General features: G+C 40.8%; 1 protein-coding gene across 2 annotated transcripts in view; it reads right to left on the minus strand.

The window, feature by feature from the left end:
- LOC130575554 (solute carrier organic anion transporter family member 1C1-like) overlaps window positions 1-16,460 on the minus strand; it is a 19,711-nt gene extending 3,251 nt beyond the window's left edge. Inside the window, exons 1-13 of one of the 2 annotated variants that reach the window (XM_057369505.1) lie at window positions 16,141-16,460; window positions 13,708-13,810; window positions 13,122-13,270; window positions 11,781-11,922; window positions 11,551-11,683; window positions 10,526-10,656; window positions 10,180-10,326; window positions 7,782-7,880; window positions 6,554-6,790; window positions 5,359-5,523; window positions 3,867-4,062; window positions 1,971-2,136; window positions 1,008-1,189 (exon numbers count right to left, since the gene is read on the minus strand). In XM_057369505.1, coding sequence (XP_057225488.1) covers window positions 1,008-1,189; window positions 1,971-2,136; window positions 3,867-4,062; window positions 5,359-5,523; window positions 6,554-6,790; window positions 7,782-7,880; window positions 10,180-10,326; window positions 10,526-10,656; window positions 11,551-11,683; window positions 11,781-11,922; window positions 13,122-13,235 — 1,712 coding nt within the window. In that variant the 5' untranslated portion in view covers window positions 13,236-13,270; window positions 13,708-13,810; window positions 16,141-16,460. Of the gene's footprint in view, window positions 1-1,007; window positions 1,190-1,970; window positions 2,137-3,866; window positions 4,063-5,358; window positions 5,524-6,553; window positions 6,791-7,781; window positions 7,881-10,179; window positions 10,327-10,525; window positions 10,657-11,550; window positions 11,684-11,780; window positions 11,923-13,121; window positions 13,271-13,707; window positions 13,811-14,334; window positions 14,747-16,140 lie in introns of those variants that run through there. The other variant, XM_057369504.1, reaches the window with a different exon arrangement.
- Between the last annotated feature and the right edge of the window lie 2,842 nt (window positions 16,461-19,302).

The raw sequence follows: 19,302 nt of genomic DNA on the forward strand, positions 1-19,302 counted from the left end.
CATGTTGCAGAGATGGCCAGATGGAACAAGGGTGTGTAGTCCTTGTTAGATTAAACCCACCTCTGCCTCTACCATTGTACAGAGACAGCAAATGGGAGTTATCCAGCTACAAAAGCACCTTATTCCTATAGTGGAAAGCAGCCCGTGTCCATCAGGTGAGCTGGAAGAACTGACAACAGGCAGAAGGGAGCACTGAGCTGGCACAGGGGCAGGAGRGAGCCTTGCTGTGCTCAGCCCCCTCCCTGAACTGGGTTTGTACACCCACATGTTGCCTCTTCAGCATCAGCGTCAAAGGCTTCTCATTATCCTTATCAGGGTTCTGAAAAGTGGCCAGAAAAGTGAGCCCTRTCCATAACCCAGGTGTGCACTACACTCAGAACACTGCAGGGAATCAGCAGCTTAGCCAARTTACCCAGTGGTGTGCACTGACCACAGTGATTGGGATTCACTCATGGGCAGGAGGGGAAAGACACTTGGATGTGACAGGCACAGAACACCATCTTTTCTTTAGCGCATAAAACAGTGCTGCTTTCCATCCAAAGGAATGAAAATTTTAAAAATATTCCTGCTGTAACTCTGCTTCTATCAGCTGAGCCAACAAATGGGAGTATCAGGCTTCTCCCAACACAGCAAACTTTGTGAGGCCACAAGGCTTAACAAAGGTACCTGTTTTCCTCTGAATAATGWGAACAGCACTGGCTATGGCTTAGCACAGCATCTTATTTCAAGTTCAGTGCTCTGGTAAAAACATCCCTAGCAYTGGAAATGAAACCCAGCATTCAGGATCAGCATAATGCTCACCCCTTTCATCACCAAAGTATCTACTCAGCATCAAATTAGAATTAAATTTCTGGACATGTATTTTGCTCTGCCTCTGAACAGAGCTGGATTTCAGGGGCACAATTTGATCCACATGCCATTCCTCACAGCAGGAATTAAATAGTAGATACCATTCTCTGTTTCTCTTTCCCCAAGCTTTACGGTCAAGGTAAGATAAAGTATTTCACCTAAACATAATCATGTATGTAGGAGTGCCTCCTAAGGCTAAAATAAATGCACATGCAGTCTGTAATGCTAAAAAATAGGGAAAGGCTTTGGTACAGCTTTCTCTTTGGCATTGTCCCAAAACTGCAGAGGAATTGCCAAGCCCATGCTCTTGTCCTTCCACACAGCTGCAGTTGTGAAACACCTGAAAAAAGATGAGARGAAGAATTTATTTATTCAGAATTCAGTGGTATTGAACAAACATTTTAGTGGCTAGATTTTCCACTCCCCATATCAGCCAGGCTGCTGTTGATGCTGAAAGAATTCCTGTAATCATCTTTGCAGACTGATGGCCGGGTTCATTGATATGCTCCAGCCTCCCTGAGCTGCTCCAGAGACACAAAGCCACTGGAATTCGAGTTTCAGCCATGCCATTGCTAGAACACAAGGTGCTCTGTGTGCATTTAAAATGGGTCAAAATGAACAAAATCAGATGTGAACTGCTATCCAGCCATTCTACTCAGGTACCCCATGATGAAGATGAGTAACAACAACARAAATAGAAGTGTGGACCCAAATATGCAATTCTGCATATCCATCATTATATATAATTCAACAGCATTTGGTGCTGGATTGAGAGTGGGCTGTGAAGCCAGCAGGACACACGGGTTTGAAGGCAAATTTTCCTGAAGTGAAGCCAGAGAATATTAATGGGGAATATAAATATAAGCCTGATAATGCTACTTGTCTTTTTTAGTACTGTTACATGAAGGCAAATTCTCTTCTGCCAGAAGAYATAACCATTTGCACACACTCCTGCAAACCTACTGTTTTTAATGGTCTTGCTCAGGTAGGATTATTTGAAGTCCTGGAAATGCTGCTGATAAAAATRTCTTCCCTATATCTAGTCTAAAGMTMCCCACTCCTAATTTAAARCCATTGTCCCTTGTCCTGTCACACAGTCACCCACCCCCCTGGATATTTACCATATTCCTTCCTGTCCCAGATGAYGATTTACACCCCGCAAAGCAGGCTGTCATGTAGGTGATCCCATTGTCCCCACAGACGGGGTCCCACTGATCCACCTGGCAGCTGCACTCAGCATTGCAGCTGGCAATGTAGATGTGCTTGGTGGAGGAAAGCTGCTTCATCCTGGAGGACAACAGGAAGAAATTAAGGAATTATTTAGTTGAATTATATAGTTAAAAAAATATTAGGGAGTAGGGAGGAAAAAACACAGAGAAGTGAAGTAATCAAAATGGACAGATATCTGCTACCACCCAATAAATACACTGTGAAGTGATCATATGGAGACTAAGGTGATTTCAACTAAAACAWAGTTCTCTCAGGATTTTTCTTCAAGCATTAACATTTCTATGGATTGCTGCTGAAAAGGCTTGGAATTGAAAAGGCTGGGAGGGAATATCTGGTATTACTTTTTCCATTTGAAAGCTCACTCCAAGGAAAAATCATAATCCCAAATCATACCTGGAATCTCTTATCACAGAGATATGGCCCAAGAAAAGACCATACTTTTCTGTAGGAGTAGGATGTCCTGCCATATCCAGGTGATAGAGGTAGGGATATAAAACTACATAAAAACAAAATAGCAAGATGTGCTTGACTTTTTTGTTTTTTTCACTGGATCCAGGTCACTGGGTCAGGGCACTCTGAACACATGTTAGCAGTGCTAACCAGAATCCAGAATCTACAAATAATCCTCGCTGTGAAATCAATCACAGCATAAACCAAAAATGTTCAGAATTTGCCTTTTATTCCTCCTTCTCCCTTCCTTCAACCAAAAGCACACATTAAGTGGGCTACATTTCCCCCAAGTCTATTAGAAAGGAAGATAACTGAGGGATTTAGCCCTCATTAGGCTGTTGCTTGTCTTCAAAATAGAAATTGTTAAATAGGTAAAACACAAATAAATAACTTAACCAGAACAAGCCTATCAYRTGCTAAGTTCTCCAGGCTCAGTTCTCCTCCTACAATTGCTCTTTCAGTATATGCTCTCCTGTTGTTTCTGCTTATTTTTAATGCACTCTGCAGAACCAGAGTTATCTCCACTGCACAAATCTCTGACATCTTTTATGTCAAAAACRAAGATCAAAGTTGAACTGGGCATCAGATTTGTCAAGATAACTTCAGATATTTCCCCAAACATAGGCTCAGTTTAAAAAAACACAGGGCTGATTTTCTGTCTGAACTGAAAATGCAGCGAGCCTGGCTGGATTGGCTTTAATCCTTTAAAATCTCTTGAAWTTTGGACCAGACTGAGGTAAATTTAAACAGTAGGCAATTGTGGCAGGCTGCTAGAGTCTGGAAAACGTTCTCAAGAAAGCATGACCCATGGTCCTGGTCAGGGAGGGGGAAACCTCTGTTTGCAGCACAGAACCCACGATCACTTTTCACTTCTCAGGTGAGAAATGGGTCAGAGGCACTCCAGGGGCCACGGGGGGTTGGCAAACCCTCATGAGGGATCATCAGCATTTCTTTTACATCCCACTCCCAAAGTGACAGGAGAAGGCTGACTTTAAATTAAAGCTTTGAAATAGAATATAGAAATTTAATTTGCCTGTAATAAATGTCCCCTCTTTTAGTAATTACCAGAATATATGAGTATATTGTCAGTATTCAGAAACAAATCATTCAGGAAAAAGAAACAGACAATTTATAAAAAAAAAAATGTCCAGTTTAAACAAAATTGGAAAAACAAAATTGGAAAAACTAAATTGGTATACTTTTTCCCATCCCTAACACTAGGTACCATTTCAGACTGACAACTCTGTCTCAAAACTGAGGATTTTCTTGTTTTTATCACTCCAAAAGAAGCAACTGTGACAAATGACACAACCAGCCCAAACCCAAGGGATACAAACCCCGAGTAGGGCGCTGTCAGACCGGCCACCTGGAGCACCTCACAGCTGCACGTGAAGTACAGGAGGTTTAGCAAATATGCCACTATAAAGGTGATGCAGGCAAACTTGGTCATTTCAGTTATGTGGAGCTTGAATTTCTTGATCAGGAAGCCTCCTAGAAACATCCCCAGGATTGTGATGGGTAAGAGTATCACACCTGCAAATAGAAGGTAAGAAAAATGTTAACTGCTCTCACTTGCATTGACCTATGTGGAATAAATATCTTGTTCCAGTATTTTCAAAATATCAGATACCCATTTGGGGCTGATTCTTTGAGGTTCTAAGTTTTCATTGCCTTCTAGTAATTTCACTTCCCCATTTTCTTTTTCAAATGATATTATGCCTTTCAAAAGCTCAGTTCCTCAATATTCCCTACCTTTTTGCTGTATTGTTGTTTGTCTGTATAAAAACTATGCAGGTGCCTGTTAGAACCTGGAGTAAATGTCAATGTCTTAGCTCATAGGCAGTTCACATAAAATAAAACAGAACTTTATGAAAGCTACAGAAAAAGTCTCTAAAATGGAATATAAAAAGGAAGCTACATCTGGTTCTGCACTGGATTCCATTTTGAACCGAGAGTGAATCATGAGATGATTTGCATTTAATCTGTTCAGTATTTCACAAACACCAGCTCTGACATTTACATGCTGAACAGAGAGGTTTTACAAGGTGTTATTGGGAGGGGTTTGCCTTTCTCTGTTTGTTTGATTTGTTGATTTTCTGGGTCATTTTTGTAAAATTTTCTCTGCATTCAGAAAAAAAAATAGGAATAAGAAAGTTCTTCCCACATTTGTACCTGACCAAGGTCTTTTGTCTTCAGGTTAAAGTAATGAAATATCAGTTCTACAATGACCTCAAATAGCCTGGTTTTCCTGCCAGATTATGAGACCATATTAATCATTATAAGATTAATATAATTTCAGCATGCTTTTTTTGTAGAACACTACAAAGAACTTATTTTTGAGGAAACTGGTAAATAGAAAAAGAGCTTTGGAATTAAAAAGTGACTCAAAATTTTACATTTTGGTTTCTTATTGCTTATGAAATTTATATTTGTTATTAAAATGAAAGAACATTTATAGCAATGTGTTATTCTGAAAAGAAAAAAATCATACATTTCATTAAACATTTTTAAATTTTCTTTCTCTTAGATTTTACTTAGTTGCAGCTGAGGGGTGGTTTTTGATCATGAAAACAGACACATAACCCAAATCTATCTAAGAAAAAAACTTCCACCCAGTTTTAACAATCTTCTAGCTCACTGAATTAGGATCACTAGGAAATATAACACTAAAATTAACATCCATTTTCAAAACACAGTCAGAAAAATAATAAATCACTACTTGCTTTTGAACCAAAAAAATTCACATAAGGTCCTTATAAAAAGGAAGGTAAAACAACGAAGAAAAGTTTTCTTTTTGACACTGGAATTCGAAAAGAAGCAGGTACCTACCAATTAGAAAGATGGCTTTTGCCACTGAAACATTAAATTGCTGCTCCATAAACTTCGTCTCATAGGTTATCATCCCAACAAGGGAATTGTACTGTAGAATAGTGAGGAAGATGAACACCACGAAAATTGGATTTCCAAACAGCTTCCTGAGYGCTGGCAGGAAATCTGCAATGGAGAGGTACATGCTGTACACCCTGCTAAACACAGAGAAGAGTTGTTTTGGCATCCTTTAGACAGGCAAATTAACTTTGATTTAATTACTGGCTGYGTTGCAGGTTATAATCCTGTGCCTATCACAACACGTGCTTGCTCAAGTGAGAGTTTCCCTCATCTCCCCACGTGCCTCAGGGGAGCAGGGATGCTGAAAGGAATGGGGGATGCTGAGCTGGGAATCGGGGATCCTGGATTATCCTGAGCACCCCTCCAGGGGGCTCTGGCTTGTAACACAACTCTTCAATGCCTCTTCAGAGCATTGTGACCCTCTACCAAGTGTAAAATTTGGTTCCTAACAYAGGAGCCTTCACCAACCACATGAGAGACCCACATGAGGGTGACAGAGAACAGAAACCCTGATTAGAATAGTGAAATCCATTAAAACAAAGTGAACACAAAAACCTGCATTTAAACTGTAGGTGTGCACATACATACAAACAAAACCTTGGGTCTAATAATAAAAAATAGAAAAAAAACCAGCAGTGCCTGGTTGGATCTGGTATTGCCTATGTGAGATTCRTTCAGCATCCCTGAGCTCATACACAGGAGCTGCAAACCCAGTGAGGTCCCWCCAGCATTTAACACAGTACTGAGCTCTGCATTTCCTTCCCAAACATTTGCCTCAGTGAAACAGTGGCCTGCCAGCTGTGGATTGGTCATTAATGAGGATGGGATGTTTTCCCCACTCTCTCTTCGTAATCAYAGGGTTGTACCTGTAATCCATCATTTCACAACTGTGAACTGAGGATCTTTGGTGCTCAGAGCAGCAGCACAAGTTTTTTTYCCAGCTGTCTGACATCAGGAGAGGACTGAAACTCGCCCTTAATATGTAATTATAATAGCACAAATTAAAGACATTTTTGTCCATCATTTGCACTGCAGAAACATGCATTTTGCTGAAGGTTGTGCAAGCCCATGCTCAGCTCTGGATGAACCCATGAGACAGAATTCACATGCAAACATTTGGGCAATTATCTTTCACCTTTTACTGCCTCTGAGAACTTTAACTGTGGCTGATCTGGGGGSTCTATTTTACAGTGATCTCCTTGAACAGTCAAGTGACTAATCTTCATGTCTTCATTCTCTCCTTCTTTTGGTAAGGAATAGGGCAAAAACCAGAAAGGCAATGAAGCAATGAAGTTGACTGCTCCACAGATAAGCAATCCAAGCCACCAGGCCCCAACCCAGCGGGTATCCTTAGGATTTATACTGATGGCATCTATAAAATACAGAAAGACAGGGAAACGGGTTAAATATTATGGGAGAGCAATTATTATACATCACTATACATTACTGTTTATCCTTATATGTATTATTTAAAGACCAGAACAGAGGTGATTTATGTTCCATATGAAGAGTTGAAATGCAGTTTTTTTCAAATCATAGAATCACAGAATGGTTTAGGTTGGAAAGGACCTTTAAGATCATCCTGCTCCATCCCACTGCCATGGGCAGGGACACCTTCCACTATCCCAAGTTATTCAGAGCCYCATCCAAGCTGGCCTGGGACACTGCCAGAGATGGAGTAGCCAYAGCTTCTCTGGRCAAGTTGGGAATGACCTATCCCTGGAAGTGAATCAGTCATATGCAGTCAAAAATAGATTTGTCTGTTAAGGCCCACAGGGGCATTTCCTGGCCACAATCTTGCAATACTTTCTGGGGGAATGAGTGACAGCAAAAGGATGCTTAACCACACAAAAAAAACCATCCCTTTCTCAATTTTCCAGAGACCCCTGCTTCTCCATCCCCAAACTCTACCATTTTTCTCAAAATTTACTCAAATTTTCCCTTGGATTAGAGACTTCTAAGTGATTTGAACAGCCGAATGAGTTTTGAGATCAATCTTTGCTGCATGCTTTTTACGAGAACATAAAGGTCTTTTAGCTAAGTGCCCATGAACCTTTCATCATTCCCTCAACATGGGGATGGCCTTTTTTTCAGTCAGTTTTTCTCACACAGCAAGGGTGTGACAACTGTGTGTGCTAGCACAAAAAATAGTGCAATGGGAGTACAGGTCCTTCTCAAGGGCTATTCCAACCACACTACAAAACATGATCTTAGAATGTCAATTTTTGAACAGCTTTGRAGCAGGAAAAACTCTCTAGAGAGGCCCCATTTTTGGGGCAGTGAACTGGGAAGCTGCTTCTTGGCATGGAGGTTCCTACACCCAGACCCCTTCTTGCTCCACGTGCCACCCCATGGTCCCTCACCAATGTCCACGACGCCGATGTCAACCCAGAGACTGGCACAGAACGAGCCCAGCAGGAAGCCCAGGGTTGGCCCAAACATGCCTGAGGATCTCACCAGGCCTGGAAGAGAAGGGACAGTGAGAAAAACTCTGCAGGGACCAGGGAAGGGAACGAGAGGGGRAGAGGATATGGCACAGGCATTGTGGAATGTCTCACAGGAGGCTCCTGAGCTGAGAGAATACAGGGTGTAACCACAGCTGTGGTGGAGATCAGAAGAAGGTGGGATGTTCAAATGAATCATCTCTGCAGGCTACCAGAAAACTGGAAAACTACACTGCATTTTGGTGTCTGAGTGTGTAAATACAGCGCAGCTTGATTTGGGTGACCACTGCTGGCAATCAGCATAAAATAAAATATTTTTCAAAACAATTCAAGCACAGTTTCTCACATTCCCTTGCCACCCGGGCCATTGTGTTGAAGTTTAGTTTTCTGCTAACCTGACACTAGCACTGCACTATTTTGGACACTAGGTCCAAAATACAGCTCAGTAATTTGGATTGCTGAAATCCAGCACGGAACTGCCACCTTGAAGTTGCAAAAGGCTTCAATCTATTAGAAAAGAAGGAATTATTTACCAAATGCCTGTCAATTCTTGCCCACATTCAGCTCTATTGTGGTCTACTGCAGAGATTTTCATCCTGAGAAAGACTTGGTTTTAAACTCTCTCCTGAATATAGTGATTGCTCAGCTTATCATACAGAACTTCTGTAATAAATTTTTACAGYTTAACAAATATGCTAAATTTTCTGTTCCTTCCTATGGCAGCTCTGGTATTATTGTTGTCACCACAACTTTATCAAAATGATTTTAATTAGTTCTATTAAGAAAATGCTGTCTCTGTCTCAAAATAACTTGTTTTCTTCCTCAACAAAACATCAAAGGACAAAAGAAAAAGGAGAGACAGGAAGCTGAGACTTCTTGCTCAGGGTCAAATAACTAGATTAATGGTCAGAATTCATCAGCAATCCTTGACTGACTTTTTTTTTTTTACAGGACATTTTTTTTGTATATTTGTATCTTACAAAAACACTTCATAAATTGATTCAGGAAGATGATAAAAAATAAGATATAGAAAAGAATTAAAGTCAGCCAAGAAAAGAAATTTCCACTCTATGGAAAAGACTGTTTCAAAATTCACTTTTTTGCAAATTGGTTCAGTTCACCAAAATGGAATAAGGGTGCTATTCTGAATGCAACAATGAAATATTTTAATGCACTGTAAATTAAATACTTTATTTCTTTTGTATAACCCATTTTTCATTGTGGCTGATCCATGATATTCTCCATGTTTACTTTMTATTTTCAGTCTCACTTGCCCAGTAGCCTCCAACCTGTCTCAATCTCTCCCAGATCAGGTTCTGACAAGAAAAAAATTCAGCTAAACTTTTAAAAATACCTTTAGTTGGAAGCTCAGAGGCGATTACAAATATTTTGGATAACTGCTGAGTGGAACACTTGTTTCTAATGGCTACCTCCACATTATTTCCATTTTCTATAGCCTGCAGATTTCCTCATTCCCAAAAGAAGACATTTGCTGTGGCCCTACCCTGTAGCATTTCATATTGAGGTCTTYCTGAAACTGTGTCTTACTACCTTTRTGATCAGCTCAATTTCACCCAAGTTACTTCAGGCCAGAGTTCTTGAACTCGCTCAGCCACACAAACACCTCATGCTATTAAATCAGTTTGCCAACAAATTAATTAGCTTGGGTGTAAGTCTCTCTGTCTTGGGCAATAGGTTATGTGCCATCAAAACAAGAGCAAAATCCCAATTAGAAAGGATTTCTTACAACACCCTGGCAAGGTGTTGTTTTTTCTACAGTAAACAGTGACTTTTAAAAGGTGCCAACTGGAAGTGTGCTGCATGTATAACTCAAAAAGCCAGGTAAGAGCTCCTGAAACACATTTACATTACTGTAAACAATTGGGATTACATTACAGATCCTCACAGCAAGAATCATTCCTTTATCTGTGAAATAGTGATTAGGAAGAGTTTGATCCTCTGAAGCTGTGGTACTGAAGATGATGTGCCAGATAAGACAGATCTGACTTTGCACTTTGGAGAAGCGAGTATTTCATTATGCTTGCCTTTGGTGAAAGCAAAAACACCATCCTGGAATTATTCCTAGAAAATAAATATGAGACCTCTTTTGCACTGCTTTTTTTTGTTGTTGTTGTTGTTGTTGTTGTTGTTGTTGTTGTTGTTGTTTTGGGTATTTTTGGTTTTTTGTTGGGTTTTTTGTTGTTGTTGTTTCTGTGCAACTCAGAATTATCCAGATATATTGTTTTTGTATTTGTTTGACTACAGAAATGTTAAAGAATAGAATGTCTAGCATAAAAATCACTAATTTGTACATTACCTATGTAAAATGCTGAGTTTTCTTCTTTAGAAAAATCATCAATATATGAAACTCCMAGTGGCATAACTGGTGCTTCCCCAATTCCACGCAGAAGATTCCCCACCAGCACAAAGAGCCACAGATAGGAATTTGTTGTTTTCTCACATCCTGCAGGCCACAAACATTCATGTTTCTGTGAACATAATTCTGACAATACTTTACAGCAACTGTAAAATAACATTAAATATGTGTTCCAACAATCATTACAGGGCGTGTTTACATATACCATGGTTTCTAGCAGGGGTTTTACTGCTTCCCAGTTAAAAAGTGTGTGCAATGGGGACAAGCAGAAAAAGCTTYATCTTACCAACATTTGTCATTGTGCTGGGTGTTTCTGTAGCATGTGCAAGTGGAGGGACCTCAGACGATGCTGGGGAGCAAGGTGACACGCTCGTGGAGGAGTTGTCCACACTAACAGTTATCCTTTCATAATTGTAACTGGAAAACAACTGTGTGAAATACAACCTACACATGAAGGGCTTTGCTTTGCAGGAAGCGTTTCTGAGCCTCATAATCACACGTGTTCATCCCGTTACAGACACACAAAGTGGAGGGGAGGGCCATTCCCAGGGCTTTGCTTGAAAAAAACCAGGGATCTTGATGCCATTTCCAAATGATGATTCTAACCCAAATGATGATTCTAACCCATGATGATTCTAACCCAAATATTTTCCTGAGCTAAAGAACAGCAAAGCTGCTTCCAGAGACCATTCTTTTGAGAGAAGGACAGAGGTAGCGTTTATCCACATCTCTCTACATAAAACAGGGCAGATATTTTCCCTCTTTCTTGCCTTTGTGGCAGATGTAAGGATGCCCAAGGGTTGGAAAGGTATGACCTGCTGCTGTGACAACTATGTAAGTACTAAAGCTTAAATGTGAGTGGGATATTTAGATATTTAACTCTCCCCAAGTTTAGGCAAAAATCTTCAGCATTTTAAAGAGCTTATCATGAGTAGCCACCATGGAGAAAGAAACCTTTTCCATCAAGATCTAATTACATTTCATTTAAATAAGAAAAGGGAACATAGTTAAAAAATATACACATCTATGTATATATCCATCCCAGGTGAAAAATTCAATCCCCTTTATCCCAAATTACGTGTAAATTCTACAGAAACYTGAGGTTTGTCTCTTGCTCACCTGTAGCACAAGGTAAGCTTTCAGAGAGAAAATCAGAAAGTCAGTATTAAAAAATCCACCCATTAAAGCSTTCCTGTTGGAATAGCTGGAAGAAACTACWATTGTCAAGCTTTTAACTCAGATGTATGCTTGAAGAACACTTTCCATGATCAAGTTCAACTAGTGCACAATGTGAAAATTCTCCATATTTACCGTCCCATTAGGAACTGAGGCATCACTGACAAAAATGCTCCCACAGACATGATGAGACACCCAACAGCAATTATTTTTGGTCGATGAACTCTTGGTCCAAGGTAGCTCACCAACACCATCACCATTAAGTTACCTGCAGGGAACAGGAGAGAAAATAGTATATAAAAAATTATTTTGGGAGTGAAAATGTACCAGGAACCACTTGCCCCTTTCAAAGGAAGCACACATACCTATCTCAAAGCTGCCATCAATAATGCCAACAATCGATGATGAGATTTCAAATCTCCTTTCAATTTGACTGGACATGCTCTTCATGTAGCTTCCAGAAAATCCTTTGGCAAAAAAGGAAAAAGCTAGAGCTCCAAGAAATATCTGAAGAGAGAAAATAATTGAGTTTGCAAAGCAGCAATTCTTTGCTTTATGGCTGGATGCCTGAGCAACCCACTCAAGTAGCACAAAAATCATATGCTTTGCTTTCTAACTTTCTGTGAGGAGAATCTTCTTATTGTTATCATTAAAACAAACTTTATTTTCTTTCTCAGGGTGGCCTCCATAAACTCAGCTGCTGCAAAGAAAAGGAAAACTGACATTGATGGTAGGCACCTTCTAACTTTCTATCACATATTGGTTTCCTTCCTTGGGGTAAACCTGTAGCATAATGTTTGTTTCTGGCACTTATTGTCACAGTATATCTTATTACTTCTCCTCCTGTTCTAAAACACATGAACAAAAAGACACAGCTGCAATTACCACAGTGACTACAGCACACCTCTAAATGGGTTGTTGGTAAAATATGAGCCCCTTTTTTAACTTCTAAGCACATTCATTGACTTCTGTGTGCATGGAATCACAACCATAGAATCAGAATGGTTTGGGTTGGAAAGCACCTAAAAGATCATCTAATTACAACCCCCAGCCATAGGCAGGGACATCTTCCACTATTCCAGGTTGCTCAGAGCCCCATCCAGCCTGACCTGGAACTGCCAGGGATGGGGCAGCCACAGCTTCTCTGGGCAACCTGTGCCAGGGCCTCATCATCCTCACAGGGAGTCATTTCTTCCTCATATCCAATCCAAACCTGCTCTCTGTCAGTGTGAAGCCATTCCCCCTTGTCCTGTCACTCGAGGCCCTTGTAAAGAGTCTCTCTCCATCTTTCCTGTTGGCTCCTTCAGGTCAGCTGGAAAGCTCCAATGAGGTCACCCCAAAGCCTTCTCTTCTCCAGGTGAACAATCCCAACTCTCTCAGCCTTTCCTCCCAGCAGAGCTGCTCCATCCCTCTGATCGCCTCGGTGTCCCTGTTCTGGACTGGCTCCAGCAGCTCCCTGTCCTTGCTGTGCTGGGCCCCAGGGCTGGATGCAGCCGTGCAGGGGGGGCTCAGCAGAGCAGAGGGGCAGAATCCCCCCCTCCCCTGGTGCCTAAAATCCTTTCCATCCCACTTTGGATGCAGCCCAGAAACATTATTTCCCAGAGACAGCCTCAAACAGTGCCATACATAACTGACTGAATTTTGATAGGACTACAAATGGCAATTCGGTATTCCAGAGAAAATATGACGTGAGGGCTCTTCCATACCTTTAGCTTGGAACAATTGTGGCACACRGTTTTGGCAGGAACTGCACTGCCATCACTGTCCTGGAACAGTGATTTTTCTTTAAGCTGGCCAGAGGCAGTGATTGGTCTGTCCATGGTTTTCCTTCTCCAGGTCTGATATGTCGGTCTYCCTGTTTGAAAAATATTGCTATGTTTAACTATTATTTGCATAAGAATTGCAGGTTCCAGCGTTTTTCATTCAGACATACTCGAGGTATCTGCACATTGACATCTTTTCTCAGGGAAGGACGTTAAAGAGTGCTCAAGGGACAACACTTAGAAACCAAACATTYCCCTAAAAGTTACTCCTAATGGCTGAAAATAGGCACTACTGTCTCATACAAAGATATAAAGCCTCATAAGAACTCTAACTTGAATTTTGTAGGAATAGTTCCAAATCCTACTCCAACAGGAGGGAACTATGAAAAGCAAACACATGTATATTTCAGACTAAGCTTCTAAAGGGACCTAACCTTCCTTAGACCATCTTCAGCAGCTCAAAATAAAATTTAAAAAAAAAAATTAAAATAAGCTATAAGTAATTAAAGTATGGTAAAGTCAGACTTACCCCAATCCTTACAAGATATGAGCTGAAAGACAGTTCTCTAGAGCAAATACATTCCTTATTGATTTGTATTTTGCTGATGATTAACTTCGTGAAACATCTGACTCTGTTAAATAAACAGTATCTAAATCAGTGACACAGTTTTCATTATATTTAATTTTAAATATGAAGTTTATGGTGMCAGCCAGATAATCCACCTGAAACTCGTAGAAAAAGTTAAACTGTAGAAACTCTTCTCTTACACCTAATCGAGCAATTACATTTTCCACAACCACTCTATGAGAWTCTGAACTTTGGTAAACCAGTGAATCATTGACACCAGGGATATTTAAATTTAAATTAAGCAAGAAAAATAATAAAATATTTATTAATTAGTGGTAACATAGTTTTTGTATGGAGGCATTAAATGCTCCTTTCTCGACAGTGTTTATTTATCCTTTAAAAAAAATATATTGGATTTGCAAGATAGTACCTCTGCACTTTACATAGTCTTTCAACTTTAGGGACAGCGAGATGTGCAGAAAGGCTGCASTGGCACCTCACAACTAAACAAACAAACCGAACAAATGGCGAGAAGCGGGGAGGGAGGGAGGGTGTGCAGGGGCAGCGAGAGGCAGAGAGAGCACTTACTGTGTGTCAGAGCAGTGTCAGGCTGGTTCTTTGCCGTGCCCGAGGGCTTCCAGGCTTGGAGCCAGCGCAACGTCACAGCCCGGGCGCTGCTGCGCCCACAAGAGCAGCACCTCACCACATGTTTCTTAAACCTTGGATTTCCTTCTTACGGTGATTGCAACACTTTCCCACAATCACCGATACAAAAGCAGTGCAGAGGAAGGCAGGTTTCTTGAGCTGTCACCTCTTTGGCAGCCTACCTGCCAGTGCTGCCAGCCTCTTCTGGGTGGAACAACTTGTTTTCTTCACTCTTTCTTTTTTTTTTTTTTTTTTTTTTTTTTTTTTTCTTTTTTTTTTTTTTTTTTTTTTTTCTTTTTTTTTTTTTTTTTTTTTTTTTTTTTTTTTTTTCTTCCCTAAACATTGGAGCTGCATTAAGCACCTCTCAAAGGGAGCTCCCTGCCATCCACACAACAACGATGGTGCCTCTGAGCAGGACCAGCAGAGATAGCAAGGAATGGCTGAGCTGCTGAAAGGGCATGAACTGTTCATTGGGATCTGCCAGTTTGGRGTGTGAGCCCTCTGCTCGCAACCCCAGTGCAGAGGTTTGCACRGAAAGCCTCGATTATCTTCTTCTGTATAAAAATACATTAAGGGATTTTCTAAAGACTAAACTCAATTAAATATATGGAATTATAATATTTGGTGAAAGCTAAAAAAAATATGAAAGCTAAAAGAAATTATAAACTTGCTAAGCACATAAATAGACAAGCTCTCATTGTCCCCTGGAGTTTGCAGGTTAACTGCAGACAATCATTTTATCTGTCATATTCGCACTTGCTATTGGATTTTGCTTGATAGAACTTTACACATTTTACTGTTATCATTATATATTTATTGATTATTTTATGGGTCTTAATTTAAAGTTTCAATTTTTCTGTTTCGCCAGCAGGACTCGAGGCTGTTCTATACTACACACTCAGTGARAAAATCAAAACAGAGCTTATTTCTATCATTAAGTAAGAATATTTGCAACAGAAAAATAGTTATTTTCTATAGTAGCTTTAATGCAATGTTCCTGCATTACTCTTTAAATGCCAATTTCTTGTTTRATTAATTTAGTTTTAATACAAGAGAGCATTGTACATGTTGAAACTCACTTTCTCTTAAAAGAGTTCAGARTATGGAAAATCCATCAAACCTGTTCTTCAGATAAATTGACTCTCATTTGCATACTTTTACCTAGGTGAAGAACAGTTATCTTTGTCTGCTTTTTAATACCTTAATTATTCTAATTTTCTTAATCTTCAAAAAGCTTAGATTCATTTACCAGAATATCATTAGAASGAAGCAGATTTGGCATCATCTGACAATGTCAAATTTACGCATACTGCAGCCTCCATTTGGATGGCTTTCAACTCTTACAATATTGCAAAGTTTGGAGGAAAGCAATGTATGAACATTTGCAATGGGTTCCCTATTTATTCTTGCCACCAGTCTGCAACCTGGCAGAAGAACTGAAGTCTGATGGAAAGGCAACTGCAAGCCCATTTCTGTCAGGAGAGCGGGATCTCAAACACAGTTCCCAAGATGAGACACCCACAAGAAATATATTTTAAAGTTGAATACACAGAAATTTATCTATAGAGGACCTGACACTCCTTGTGATTCTTGCATACAGACGGTAATATCCACTTACAAGGCAGCAACGCATGGATTCAGCTCAGACAATTCCAGAGGAGACACTCAATCAGGTTCCCTTTACAGTCAGAGGAGGAAAAAGAAGCTTTTCCAAAGGCATGGGTTCTTTGATCTATTCTAGCTACTTACTTTAGGCTGGAGATGGAATAAACTCCAAATCTGGCTGTGAAAGGCTGGACAGCAAGATCAGCCTTTGACAGCAAAGTCAGGAGAGATTAATCCCACCGTAAAAGACTTCAGCGCTCCCATCAAAACAGTCTTCTGTGGCTTCTTCAAACTGAGCTCCAGCGCCTGTGACAGCATTTGCCATCGTGTTTTGTYCAAATCTGTTGTGATATGGCAGCTGCTGGCAGATGAGGAAAGGAACYTTGTGATGGAAGGGCACTCCTGGAGAGGCAAGGCACATCTGCCAGACCCCAGCCAGCCCCGGCTGAGCGCAGCACCAGCAGCACACACCAGAGCCTCTCCACAAGCCACAGCGTGGGCTGCTGTGTCAGCCACCAGCCTGACAACTGGCTGTACTGGGAACCTGTTCTGCAGGGCCCATGGTAGCACAGAAACTCAAAAACAGGAGAGCAGGTTAGCAATGAGGAAGTGTTTGTCGCTGCTGCTGGAGCGCTGCTGTTTCCGGCGTGACCCAGGGCTGGCTGTGGTGAGCTGGCAGTGCCTGGAGCTGGGTACACCCAGAGCCCCTTGAAAAYGGCCCCAGGAGCAGCTGCAGTGGGAAGAGCTGCCTGCTGCCAGCCTGGCTGTGCAGATCACAATCCATGTTCCCAAAGCAGGACGTGCTGTCCCACGGGATGCGCCCGGCTGGCTGCACATCAGCACCGCGTGTGATGAACCGCATCGAAAGGGTGCGAGATGCTCTGCAGCCTGGGGACACGCAGGGACACTCTGAGCCATCTCCTTCCTCCACGAGGCTGTTTTGCATGGCAGCCACTTAGGAAACTGCAGAATTTTTAGCCCTGGCCTGCTGCCACGCTGAGGTGAAGCAGATGGCATGTCCCACTCAGGATCTGCCCTTGTCCATCCCTTGCTCTGCACGAAGGGGACCCGCTTTGTCACCGCTTTAGCCACGCTCGGCCGCACTGCTCGAGCTTCCCTGGCAAACACAGCCCCAGCCTGGAGCAGCACATCCCAAGTGCCAAGCTGGCAGCAGGGACATGGCGTGGGCTGATGGGGCTGCGAGGGCAARGCTCGGGCAGCTCGGCCTGCAATGATCATGATCTTCCTCAGCTGCAGAGGGAGGAGGAACACGAATTCTGATCGTACCCTGCTCCTGCTGAAACACTGAAGGACAACGTGTGCAAAAAGGAGGGGAGGAAAGCAATCTCTGCTTCAATAGGAAAAGAGTTTTTAGATGTATAATTTATACATAAGTCATTCRGTCCTTTTCTTGACACCAATTTTTCACCTCTGGAAAAGTGCACAGRGGATTTGGAGTTGCTATGCCAAGCAATCATTTAATCTTATTTTACTAATTCCAGCTTCCTTAGGTCCCAAAGAAAATTCACAAAAGACAAAGATACAAGTGACAAAAATTATTTCAAAGTGGCTCTTCTATAAGAATTTTCTACTCTTAAACTTAATTTGGCAACTCTTCACAGATGTCCTAAAAAATCGGTGCGATCCGTGACTTATCAAAGTTGTGGATGTTTAAGTGCTAGCCAGCTCTTGTATTCAAAAGYACAATAATAACTTACTAAATAATTCTCAAAAAAATTTCATTATGTCCCTAGTGGAAATGCAAAAGGAATATCTCAATGGCATTTTTTTGTATGTTTGGATATTATAAACTTACCTTCACTTTTTTAAAATATGAAAAAATCATAAAGTACTTTTTATATGCAAGATTATTATTACTTATGCAAGTCAGAGGTGTTTTACTACTAAATGGTGCTTCAAAAGTCCTTAAAGAAAACTTAAAACTTTCTGCTTTCTCTTAAAACGTGCTGGATGTAGGAAGCTTCAAGGAAAACATTTCCTAATTTATCCTGAGATCAGTAAGTCCCTTTGCAGTTCCAAAGAAGGCTGCTTTTCTCACAGTAGTGTTTTTCAAAAAAATATTTTATGTAGAGATTTGTTTTTCAATAAAACTATGCATTAAGAATTTTTTAAGCATTAGTTTCAGTAACTGGTTTTGAGCAAGCTGGGTTTTTACACAAGAACTACCGAAAACAAACATGCTGTGAACTATCATTAACATTGCTGTGCAGCACAAACTCAGGCAAACAACCCATGAGAATTGCTTTCTTCTGCTGAGGAATGTAAAGATATCACCCTCTAGGATCTGGAAGAAAAGTCATAGTGCCATTGATTCAGTTAGAGCTCTAATCCCTGTTTTGGTGTTCCACTCCAGGAAGSAGCATGGCTCTTTTCTTTGATACAGAAGTTCTATAAAGGAGAAACAGGAGCCCCTGACCCAAGTTTCTCACTCAGCTACACTGAGAGGACTAATTACAACCCAATTTGCAAAAAAATGGTTCTTTGCTTTTTGTTTTGCTAATGTCATAAATTATTGAAAAATCTCAGAGCTAAAAAATTCACACAGCATCAAAATGTTAACACAATATACCATAAGACCTTTTTCAAGGAAGCAAAACAAAACACCACCAAGAAGAAGCAGTTTTCAGAGCAATAGGATGTTGAGCATGACACAAATTTCATGCATTCTTGAGTACCTAGTACACATAGGGAAGTTGCACCCTTACTTTAGGGAGATTGCCACTAGTAAGTACCTGAAGAATGTAAAAATATCAGAGAGAAAAAAAATAATGTTAAATTAGATGAGAAAGTTTATGCTAAAATAAAAAAAAAAAAAAATTAACACAAAAGGGTGCCTGTGACACACTGGGAAATGTTCCAAGAGAGCAAAATTAACAGAGTATAAAACAATCTCCAGAGAAGTAATAGAAGTCATGCCACCTATATTTTAAAATTTGACTTGGCAAACGTCAATAAATATGTGCCAAGAAATAACCTTTTACTGGTGGTAAGGAATGTAATTTATTTACTGTACTCAATTTATGAAGTCAAAAGTGTTAAGCCAGCTGGGTCAGGACTAGAATTAGAGGCTTGGGACACCAAATTGTTCCCCTCTGTTCATTACCACCAGAGCTGGAGCACTTTATAAAGARACAGGAGTTTAAATCCCCTTTGACAGCCCTGGGGCTCCCATCTGCAGCTGGCAGTGCAATTGTTGTACCCGAGGCAGATGCACCAGATGCTGTTCCCCTGCTGCAGCAGCAATGCCAGGGATGTCAGCCACAGCACCCTCTGCTTATTGCCTYC

Source organism: Malurus melanocephalus, unplaced genomic scaffold (assembly GCF_030028575.1).
Source record: "Malurus melanocephalus ecotype Western Australia unplaced genomic scaffold, MMel_1.1 scaffold_112, whole genome shotgun sequence".
Lineage (NCBI taxonomy): Eukaryota > Metazoa > Chordata > Aves > Passeriformes > Maluridae > Malurus > Malurus melanocephalus.